Here is a 12,500-nt window from a genome sequence, read left to right as displayed (position 1 = left end):
CCTTGTGGTTAGTGTCCGCCCTGAGATCGGTCGGTTGGGAGTTCAAACCCCGGCTGAGTCATACCAAAGACTACAAACCTTGTTTCCCTTTGAGTTGGGAAATTGTGCTAGATGTACATATAAACGGAATACACTAATTTGCAAATCATTTTCAACCCATATTCAGTCGAATATGCTACAAAGCCAGCATCTGTGATGGTATGTGGGTGTATTAGTGCCCAAGGTATGGGTAACTTACACATCTGTGAAGGCACCATTAATGCTGAATGGTCCATACAGGTTTCGGAGCAACATCCAAGCAATGTTATCATGGACGCCCCTGCTTATTTCAGCAAGACAATGCCAAGCCATGTGTTACATCAGTGTGGCTTCACAGTAAAAGAGTGCTGGTACTTTCCTGGCCCACATGTAGTCCAGACCTGTCTCACATCGAAAATGTGTGGCGCATTATGGAGCGTAAAATACGACTGTTGAACGACTGAAGCTCTACATAAAACAAGAATGGGTAATAATTCCACTTTCAAAGCTTCAACAATTAGTTTCCTCAGTTCCCAAACGTTTATTGAGTGTTGTTAAAAGAAAAGGTGATGTAACGCAGTGGTGAACATGCCCTTTCCCAATTACTTTGGCACCTGTTGGAGCCATGAAATTCTAAGTTAATTATTATTTGCAAAAAAAAAATTAAGTTTATGAGTTTGAACATCAAATATCTTGTCTTTGTAGTGCATTCAACTGAATATGGGCTGAAAATGATTTGCAAATCATTGTATTCCGTTTATATTTACATCCAACACAATTTCCCAACTCATATGAAAACGGGGTTTGTATAAAATAAATAAATAAATGATAAATGGGTTGTACTTGTATAGCGCTTTTCTACTTTCAAGGTACTCAAAGCACTTTGACACTACTTCCACATTTACCCATTCACAAACTGATGGAGGGAGCTGCCATGCAAGGCGCCAACCAGCACCCATCAGGAGCAAGGGTGAAGTGTCTTGCTCAGGACACAACGGACGTGACGAGGTTGGTACTAGGTGGGATTTGAACCAGGGACCCTCGGGTTGCGCACGGCCACTCTCCCACGCCGAAAATGGGACCCATTACCTCCCTGCTGGGCACTCAGCATCAATGGTTGGAATTAGGGGTTAAATCATCAAAAATGATTCCCGGGCGTGGCCACAGTTGCTGACCACTGCTCCCCTCACCTCCCAGGGGGTGAACAAGGGGATGGGTCAAATGCAGAGGACAAATTTCACCACACCTGGTGTATGTGTGACAATCATTGGTACTTTAACTTTAACACACGATACATTTTACTGTTACAAGTACAATCTGTTGTCTCACTGAGGATGATGTTATATTTTTCTTTGGATTCTATTAACAACACAGGTAGAGGCGGGTTATTTTTTAAATAAAAATTTTTTCATAGGCATCGACTTTAATTTGCTCCACGACTGGAAACGTGTCATGGCAACCGTCCGGGTGTGAAGAGAGGCGCACGGCAGGGGGCCGTTAGACGCGCGCTCGCCGCTGCCCTGCACAAGACGTGGGAGTGAGCATATTTTGTGTGGCGCGCTGCAGGTCGACGGAAGTCAGAGTCGCCGCTTTCGCATTGGCGGCTGCTGGACGAGTGGTTCATGTAAGGTCGGGAATGAATTATTGTTTGTTCTCCTCTGCGTGATGAGCACGGTTGTCTCTTTCTATGAATATTTGGGATAATTAGCAAATGATTACACTCATCATTATTATACTATCATGTCCACCAAGGAGATGCTTGGTTTAATTGGCACAATGACAGAAAATGGGATTATTATCATTATTACCAGGGATAATAGCGGTATGTGAAACCTCACAGACCTTTATCTATAATTATCTATTTTTGTTCAAAGGAAATGCCATTCGGCCCAAATTTCTGTTGATTTAAATTACACATAATTATTTAGTATGGATGGTACAAAAAAAAGTTGAGCTTGTTTTTACTTAGATTTTAGAGGTTGCACGCTGGCATCAGAATAACATTTTCTTGATGAAATTATGTGTGTGTGTGTGTATATATATATATATACACATATATATATATATACACATATATATATATATATATATCAAACACACGTACATATACATACGCGGCATAGCTCGGTTGGTAGAGCAGCCGTGCCAGCAACTTGAGGGTTGCAGGTTCGATTCCCGCTTCCGCCATCCTAGTCACTGCCGTTGTGTCCTTGGGCAAGACACTTTACCCACCTGCTCCCAGTGCCACCCACACTGGTTTAAATGTAACTTAGATATTGGGTTTCACTATGTAAAGCGCTTTGAGTCACTAGAGAAAAGTGCTATATAAATATAATTCACTTCACTTCAAATTCACATACACATTTAAATAAATATATACATGTTTACATACATACACATTTGTATACATATATAAGTGTATACATATATATTCCTAAGAAATTGTATGTATTTGTTTTTAAATCATTTTTATGTATATGTATAACAACTAGTGCTATCAAACTAAGTTTTTTTTAATATATAACACTGAATTTTATTCATTGCAGTCAATTATTTGCTTGCATAAATATATATTTTTTGTTAACTCAAATTCTGCACAGAGCAATTCTAAAGTGAGATCGTCAAAAATTTACATTTTTAAGGTGACCTATTTGAATGCACGTCATTTTTTTCTCTCAATACTTGCAAACAGCATTCTCTTAAGTCCTTTTGGGGTGTATTTTGAATATATTCTCAAGGTAAAAAGAGCATGCAAGCTCACAAATAAACTATATATGAAAAAAATATCAATGCACCGCTTGTTTTTGCTCTCATTTTTAATGAGTTGACTCAATGATCTAAAACTTTTACTATATACACAAAATAGCTATTCCTCTTCAATATTGTTCAAAAATCTGTCCAAATCTGTGTTAGTGAGCATTTTTTCTTTGCCAAAATAATCCATCCTCACAGGTCTGGCATATCAAGATGCTGATGAAACAGCATGATTACAGCACAGGTGTGCCTTAGGCTGCCCACAATAAAAGTCCACTCTGAAAAGTTCTGTTTTATCACACAGCACAATGCCACATATGTAGCAAGTTTTCAGGGAGCGTAGAGTTGGCATGCTGACTGCAGGAAATGTTGCCCTTGAATTGAATGTTCATATCCCTACTATAATCCGTCTCCAAAGGCGTTTCAGAGAATTTGGCAGTACATCCAACCGGCCTCATAACCGCATACCACACGTAACCATCCAGCCCAGGATTTCAACATCCAGCAGGTGCACCTCCATAATCATCTAAGACCAGCCACCCGGACAGCTGCTGCAACAATCGTTTTATATAACCAAATAATTTCGGAATAAACTGTTTGAAACCGTCTCAGGGAAACTCATCTGTATACGCGTCGTCCTCATCAGCGTCTTGACCTGACTGTAATTCCTCGTCGTAACCAACTTGATTGGGCAAACGTTCACATTGGATGGCATCTGCCACGTTGCAGCATGACAATGCACGGCCTCACGTTATATGTATACATTTACTGTACATATACATACATTTGTATGTATATATGTGCATTATATATATACATACATACATACATACATACATACATATATATACATACATATGTATTATATAATGTATATATATATATGTATATATATACATATATACATACATATGTATTATATATATACATATATAAATACTCATACATACATATGTATACATATACAGAAATATACATATGTATGCATTTACATAAATATACATACATACATATATTGCATGAGTTAATGCATTAAATTCTAAAGCCCTAATGCATACAGTACATATATGTAAAGACAGAATATAGATACAGAATACAGATGGATACAGAATGGAGATACAGAATATACTAGAAGTGGGAATCTTTGAGCAACTCAGGATTCGATCCCCAATTTTTGGGGTGACGATTCAGTTCAGAATCGAATCTCCATTCAACAGGTTTCTCAAATCAAACCAATTCTCGCAATGTATAGCACAAATGTAGCATAATTGGGCCGCCAGCGCCCACTAAAGGGCCATTGTGGTATTCTGGGCTTCGTAATGCGCTACACATTTTCAATGGGAGACAGGTCTGGACTACAGGCAGGCCAGTCTAGTACCCACACTCTTCTACTATAAAGCTACGCAGTTGTAACACTTGGCGTGGCATTGTCTTGCTGAAATAAGCAGGGGCGTCCATGACAAGGTTGCTTGGATGGCAACATATGTTGCTCCAAAACCTGTATGTACCTTTCAGCATTAACGGTGCCTTCACAGATGTGTAAGTTACCCATGCCTTGGGCACTAATGCACCCCAATACCATCACAGATGCTGGCTTTTGAACTCGGATAAAATCCGGATGGTTCTTTTCCTCTTAGGTCCGGAGAACACGACGTCCACAGTTTCCCACAACAATTTGAAATGTGGACTCGTCAGACCACAGAACACTTTTCTACTTCGCATCAGTCCATCTTTGACAAGCTCGGGCCCAGCGAAGCCGGCGGCGTTTCTGGGTGTTGTTGATAAATGGCTTTCACTTTGCAAAGTAGAGTTTTAACTTGCACTTGTAGATTGTAGTAATGAACTGCAGTTACTGACAGTGGTTTTCTGAAGCGTTCCGGAGCCCATGTGGTGATTTCCTTTACACACTGATGTCGCTTTTTGATGCAGTACCGCCTGAGGGAATCAAAGGTCACGGGCATTCAACGTTATCACACTTACGTGCAGTGGTTTCTCCAGATTCTCCGAACCTTTTGATGATATCATGGACCGTAGATGATGAAATCCCTAAATTTCTTGTAACAGCTGGTTGAAAAATCTTCTTCAACAATTTGCTCATGCATTTATTCACAAAGTGGTGACCCTTGCCCTGTCCTTGTTTTTAAATGACTGCGCATTTCACAGAAGCTGCTTTTACACCCAATCATGGCACCCACCTGTTCCCAATTAGCCCGTTCACCTGTGGCAGGTTCCAAATAAGTGTTTGACGAGCATTCCTCAACTTCCCCATTTGAAAAACGTTGCAAGCGTAAAATTCCAAATGAGCTAATATTTGCAAAAATTAAAGTTTTCCAGTTTACACGTTAAGTGTCATGTCTTTGCAGTCTATTCAATTGAATATAGGTTGGAAAGGATTTGCAAATCATGGTATTCTGTTTTTATTTACAATTTACACAACGTGCCGACTTCACCGGTTTTGGGGTTTCGTACCAATGTGTGTCACGTACAGCTCACAACGAGCCTGCAGAGAAGTTAGGAAGGAAGAAAAAAAAAAAGGGAACATGAGTCTCATTCTCAGTTCAGCCAGCTGCGTCAAGCTTGAGGAACTAGAATCCGGGTGGAGTAATACGGCCTGAGCACAGCAGCCAATTGGAAGGAACTACTTGTTGGTTTGCGTGTTCCCTCCCCCTCCTTGTTATTTATGTAACATCATTCTCCGAGGTTTGTTTGGGACCACGCCGTTGTTTTTGCCGTCGCTCACCGCGGCGGACGTGCCAAACCTTCGTCACAATGACCTCATCTAATAATAAGACTTTTAAATTCCTGTCACAGGCCAAGTCGACGCACAACATGTTCAAGTGTGTCAGTGATAATGTGTGTCGTGGTATTTGCCAGGACATTTTTAAGCAGGTGTGGCATCTGTAAAGCTGGAAGCTGGGGGGGGGGGGGGGGGGGAGCTATCAAACAATGCAACAGCAATATTTATGTTTATTATAAAATCGTGCGGAGTTTCAATGGAGCGGCATTCTTTATAAGTTCCTATTTACAAACCCTGTTTCCATATGACTTGGGAAATTGTGTTAGATGTAAATATAAACAGAATACAATGATTTGCAAATCCTTTTCAACCCATATTCAGTTGAATATGCTCCAAAGACAACATATTTGATGTTCAAACTCATAAACTTTATTTATTTTTTTTGCAAATAATAATTAACTTAGAATTTCATGGCTGCAACACATGCCAAAGTAGTTGGGAAAGGGCATGTTCACCACTGTGTTACATCACCTTTTTTTTTAACAACACTCAATAAACGTTTGGTTACTAATTATTGAACCTTTGAAAGTGGAATTCTTTCTCATTCTTGTGTTATGTAGAGCTTTAGTCGTTCAACAGTCCGGGGTCTCCGCCGTCGGATTTTTCGCTTCATAATGTGCCACACATTTTTGATGGGAGACAGGTCTGGACTGCAGGTGGGCAGGAAAGAACCCGCACTCTTTTACTACGAAACCACGCTGTTGTAACACGTGGCTTGGCATTGTCTTGCTGAAATAAGCAGGGGCGTCCATGACAAGATTGCTTGGATGACAACATATGTTGTTCCAAAACCTGTATGGACCTTTCAGCATTAATGGTGCCTTCACAGATGTGTAAGTTACCCATGCCTTGGGCACTAATTATTAATTACATTAATGGTGCCTTCACAGATGTGTAAGTTACCCACGCCTTGGGCACTAATGCACCCCCATACCGGTGGGTTATTTTTCTCTCTGTTCCGGAGGACACCACGTCCACAATTTTCAAATATAATTTGAAATGTGGACTCGTCAGACCATATAACCACTTTTCCACTTTGCATCAGTCCATCTTAGGTGAGCTCGGGCCCAGCGAAGCCGGCGGCGTTCCTGGGTGTTGTTGATAAATGGATTTTGCTTTGCATAGTAGAATTTTAACTTGCACTTACGGATGCAGATTTTGTGTGTTTACTGTTTTTATTCTAACCTTGCTGCTGCCCTCTTGGCCAGGTCTCCCTTGGAAAAGAGATCTTTCATCTCAATGGGATTATTACCAAGGTTCAATAAAGGCTAAATAAAATAATAAAATACAGATGTAGTGACCAACTGTAGTTACTGACAGTGGTTTTATGAAGTGTTCCTAAGCCCATGTGGTGATATCCTTTACACATGGATGTCGGTTTTTGATGCAGTACCACCTGAGGAATCAAAGGTGCGTAATATCACGGCTTACGTGCAGTGATTTCTCCAGATTCTCTGAAACTTTAGATGATTTTACGGACCGTAGATGGTAAAATCCCTAAATTCCTTGAAATAGCTCGTTGAGAAATGATTTTCTAAAACTGTTCGACAATTTGCTCACAAATTGGTGACCCTCACCCCGTCCTTGTTTGTGAATTACTTAGCATTTCATGGAAGCTGTTTTTATACCCAATCATGGCACCCACCTGTTCCCAATTAGCCTGCACACCTGTGAGATGTTCCAAATAAGTGTTTGATGAGCATTCCTCAACTTTATCACTATTTATTGCCTCCTTTCCCAATTTCTTTGTCACGTGTTGCTGGCATCAAATTCTAAAGTTAATGATTATTTGCAAAGAAAAAAATGTTTATCAGTTTGAACATCAAATATGTTGTCTTTGTAGCATATTTAACTGAATATGGGTTGAAAATGATTTGCAAATCATTGTATTCCGTTTATATTTACATCTAACACAATTTCCCAACTCATATGGAAACGGGGTTTTGTACATAACTTGACGGAAATACAAGACCAACCTTGTGTGATTATTGGAGGACATTTAAGGATTGCTTGTATCGAAGCGCTTATGTTATTTTTGCTGATATCGAACCAATATGGACGTTTTGTGCATTAAATGCTAAAACCAATCCCGGGCTCGTCAGCTATCTGAACAAAACACTTTGTGTACGCAAATAATTATTATAATATTTAACAAAATTTCTCATCAATAATGAATTATTTCATGCAGAGGGACAGTAAATGGAAAAAAAAAAAACAGACCCAAGGCTACAGTTTTGACAACATTGGCATAAAATTCACTTCCGCAAAGAAAATGACTAAAAATTCAAATCACCCATTTTCCACGAGAGATGTCCAATAATATCGGCAATCCAATATTATCGGCCGATAAATGCTTTAAAATGTAATATTGAAAATTATCGGTTAGGGAGAAGACGTTAACCTTTGTGGGCCGGCCCTGTCACATAATATCTACATCTTTTACACACACACACACACACAAGTGAATGCAAGGCATACTTGGTCAACAGCCATACAGGTCACATTGAGGGTGGCAGTATAAACAACTTTAACACCGTTATAAATATGCGCCAGACTGTGAACCCACACCAAACAAGAATGACAAACACATTTCGGGAGAACATCCACACCGTAACACAACATAAACACAACAGAACAAATACCCGGAACCCCTTGCAGCACTAACTCTTCCGGAACGCTACAATATACACCCAACCCCGCCCACCTCAACCTCCTCACGCTCTTTCAGGGAGAGCATGTCCCAAATTCCAAGCTGCTGTTGTGAGGCATCTTTAAAAAAATAATCATGCACTTTGTGACTGCAATAATAAATATGGCAGTGCCATGTTGGCATTTTTTCCAGTTGGTTTCTTTTCTTTTTCTTCTATGTCCCACTCTCCCTTGTGGGGGGGGTCCGGTCCGACCCGGTGGCCATGTACTGCTTGCCTGTGTATCGGCTGGGGACATCTCTGCGCTACTGATCCGCCTCCGCTTGGGATGGTTTCCTGCTGGCTCCGCTGTGAACGGGACTCTCGCTGCTGTGTTGGATCCGCTTTGGACTGGACTCTCGCGACTGTGTTGGATCCATTATGGATTGAACTTTCACAGTATCATGTTAGACCCGCTCGACATCCATTGCTTTCCTCCTCTCCAAGGTTCTCATAGTCATCATTGTCACCGACGTCCCACTGAGTGTGAGTTTTCCTTGCCCTTATGTGGGCCTACCGAGGATGTCGTGGTGGTTTGTGCAACCCTTTGAGACACTAGTGATTTAGGGCTATATAAGTAAACATTGATTGATTGATTGATTTTGGAAAACCTTGTTACATTGTTTAATGCATCCAGCCGGGCATCACAACAAAATTAGGCATAATAATGTGTTAATTCCACCACTGTATAAATCGGTATCGGTTGATATCGGAATCGGTAATTAAGAGGTGGACAATATCGGCGAAAAAAGCCATTATCTTACATCTGTATTTTCTACGTTTTTTTTTTTTTTTTTTTACAATTTCATTGAAATAACTCAGAATAATGCCATTTACAGTGTTTCAAACAAGAAAAGTCAATAAAGGGTCTTGTAGTGAGAGTGGGTGCTCTGAATGTCACATCCTATGATAGCAGCAGTCACCTACCTACTTATGTGACACTGTAGTGTAATACAAATATGCACACACATATGAAGAGATGATAGTCAGCAGACAAGGTTGGCGTTACCGTTCCAACAATATGTTACTTTTGGCCAACCCCAACCGCAGAAATAACACTCCAAATTTTACAGAAGGTGAGTTTTTCCTCAAACTGTTAGGCCTTGGCGGAGGTCTTAGAGCAGGGGTGTCCAAACTTTTTTCAGCAGCGAGGGGTCGCATGAATAAAATTAAGGATGGTGAAGACCGCCTTCTGCCCGAATGCAGCTGAAATAGGCTCCAGCACCCACCGCGACCCCAAAGGGACAAAGGACAAGCGGTATAAAATGGATGGATGGATGGATGGATGGAAGACACTTTGATACATTAAAGATACTAAAACAGATATAACATTGGTCAATCAACATATGCTAAGCCAGCTGAACAAAAATATCCAAATCTTAGCTGTGTGTTATCGATTATAAAGCATATTCAATGTAATTTGGACTAAAATTAAGAATTTTAACACGCTAACATAAGTGTGCTAACTTTTTTTTAACCAATTTTGCAGCAAAACACCTTAATACTTGAACCATTCTAACTTTTTTAGCAAATTTTGCAGCCAAACACCCCAGTCAAATTACTTGGTACTTGGCACATGCTAACAGCTAGCATGCTAATGTTGATATTTTAGCATGCTATCTTTTTTAGCCAATTTTGCAGATAAACACCTTAGAGTCATATGACTTGGTACATGCAGACAGTTAGCATGCTAACATTAACATTTGAGCATGCTATATTTTTTAGCCAATTTTACAGCCGAACACCTCAGAGTCCAATACCTTCGTACTTCACACATGCTAACTGTTAATATGTTAATGTTAGCAATCTAACATACCAACATTAGTGTGCTAACTTTTTTTGGGGGCGAATTTTGCAGCCAAACACCTCAGAGTCACATGACTTTGTACTTGACACATGCTAACGGTTAGCGTGCTAATGTTAATATTCTAGCATGCGATCGTTTTTTTAGCCAATTTTGCAGATAAACACGTAAGAGTGATATGACTTTGTACTTGGCACATGCTGACAGTTGGCATGCTAACATTAACATTCTGGCATGCTATGTTTTTTAGCCAATTTTGCAGCCAAACACCTCAGAGTCATAGGACTTTGTACTTGACACACGCTACCAGTTAGCATGCTAATTTTAATATTCTAGCATGCTATCTTTTTTCGCCAATTTTGCAGATGAACACCTCAGTCACATGACTTTGTACTTGACACATGCTGACAGTTAGCATGCTAACATTAACATTCGCGCATGCTATAGTTTTTTTGCCAATTTTACCGCCGAACACCTCAGAGTCCTATACCTTCGTATTTCACACATCCTAACTGTTAACATGCTGTTAGCCACCTAACAAACAAACAGTGTGCAAACTTTTTTTTTTGCCAATTTTGCAGCCAAACTTCCAAAAATTCTAAGGTCTTTTTTTTTAGCAAATTTTGCAGTCAAACACCTCAGAGTCATATGACTTGGTACTTGACACATGCTAACAGTTATCATGCTTATGTTAACATTCTGGCATGCTACCTTTTTTTAGCCAATTTTGCAGAAAAACACCTCAGAGTCACATACCTTTGTACTTCACACGTGCTAACTGTTAACATGCTAATGTTAACATTCTAGCATGCTATTTCTTTTAAGCCAATTTTATAGCCAAACATCTCAGAGTCCTATACCTTCGTACTTCAGACATGCTAACTGTTAACATGCTAATGTTAGCAATCTAACATACCAACATTAGGATGCTAACTTTTTTGTGACAATTTTGCAGCCAAACACCTGACAGACATATAACTTGGTACTTAATATACGCAAACTCTTATTATAACTTTTTAAGCTAAGTTTACATGCGTACATTTCGTAGTTACATGCCTCGGTACTTGACGCATTCTAACTGCTGTCATGCTAACTTAAGCAATCTAGCATACTAACATTAGCATACTAACTTTTTTAGCCAATTTTATAGCCGAACAGCTCAGAGTCATATAACATGGTACTTGGTATATCAACAGTTAGCACGCTAACATTTTAAACTTATTTTATATGCGTACGCTTCATAGTCATATGACTTGGTGGTTGATGCATTCTAACTGCTAGCATGCTAACAGAGTTTAAGTTCGGCTTACGCATTTCAGTGGCTTGCATATTTGCCATCTGTTAGCATGCTAACATTAGCAATCAAGCCTAATAACATTAGAATGCTAACTTGTTTAGCCAATTTTGCAGCCTAACAGATCAGTCATTTAACTTGCTACTTGATATATGCTAACTGTTTAAATGCTAAAAGTTAGCATGCTAACTTTTTAAGCTAATTTTACATGTGTACGCTTCATAGTCATATGACTTGGTACTCAACACATTCTGACTGTTAGCATGCAAACTTTAGCATTTAGGTTTGGCTTGCGCCAAGGGTGTCAAACGTACGGGCCGAGGGCCAGATCAGGCCCGCGAACAGGTTTTATTTGGCCCGCGGGATGAGTTTGCCAAATATAAAAATTGAATGGAAGAAACGGCTGTTCTATAAGTGTCCACTGGATGTCGCAATAGCAATTCTTTGTATCTTTGTGGATGATGCTACATATGTACAAAATGTGAAGTGAATTATATTTATATAGCGCTTTTTCTCTAGGCACTTTACATAGTGAAACCCAATATCTAATTTTTACATTTAAACCAGCGTGGGTGGCACTGGGAGCAGGTGGGTAAAGTGTCTTGCCCAAGGACACAATAGCAGTGACTAGGATGGTGGAAGCAGGGATCGAAACTGCAATCCTAAAGTTGCTGGCACCGCCGCTCTACCAACTGAGCTATACCGCCCCTAAATAAAAATAAACCACATGTTGGTATATCATCGAGGAAAATGATCAAACATACTGTAATTTAATTTTGATTTTTTTTTTTTATCTTGATAGATTGAAAATTGACATTAATGAGTTGACTGATGCTGCGATGAGGTGGCGACTTGTCCAGGGTGTACACCGCCTTCCGCCCGATTGTAGCTGAGATAGGCACCAGCGACCCCAAAGGGAATAAGCGGTAGAAAATGGATGGATGAAGTTGACTGATGAACATTATCACATAATTTATTCAGAAAACATAAAAAACGAATAAACTATATATACTATTAACCGCAACAGGTAATTTAAAAAAAAACCAACATTAGGATTTGTACAATTTTAGAGTGTGCTTGTTGTATTTTTAGAAGTTGTCTTTATTTTTAAGTTATAGTGCCGTGATTTTACCAGTCTGGCCCACT

The 12,500-nt window shown here is 39.7% G+C and overlaps 1 protein-coding gene across 5 annotated transcripts in view; it reads right to left on the bottom strand.

Moving 5' to 3' along the window:
• The window catches only part of tm2d3 (TM2 domain containing 3), a 36,110-nt gene that overhangs the window by 10,862 nt on the left and 12,748 nt on the right, over window positions 1-12,500 (bottom strand). Inside the window, exons 6-7 of one of the 5 annotated variants that reach the window (XR_009802422.1) lie at window positions 10,228-12,500; window positions 8,857-9,905 (exon numbers count right to left, since the gene is read on the bottom strand). The exon at window positions 10,228-12,500 is cut by the window's right edge and continues 802 nt beyond it. The exons of 1 other annotated variant lie outside the window; for it this stretch is intronic. Coding sequence is in view for 1 of the 4 variants with exons in the window: in XM_061876603.1 (XP_061732587.1) it covers window positions 5,251-5,272 (22 nt within the window). In the remaining 3 variants the exon portion in view is untranslated. Of the gene's footprint in view, window positions 1-4,860; window positions 5,273-8,856 lie in introns of those variants that run through there. 3 more of the 5 variants (XR_009802421.1, XM_061876603.1, XM_061876577.1) reach the window with 3 other exon arrangements.

This window comes from Nerophis ophidion, linkage group LG02 (assembly GCF_033978795.1).
Source record: "Nerophis ophidion isolate RoL-2023_Sa linkage group LG02, RoL_Noph_v1.0, whole genome shotgun sequence".
In the NCBI taxonomy this organism is placed as follows: domain Eukaryota; kingdom Metazoa; phylum Chordata; class Actinopteri; order Syngnathiformes; family Syngnathidae; genus Nerophis; species Nerophis ophidion.
This window is presented reverse-complemented; position numbering and strand designations above follow the sequence as displayed.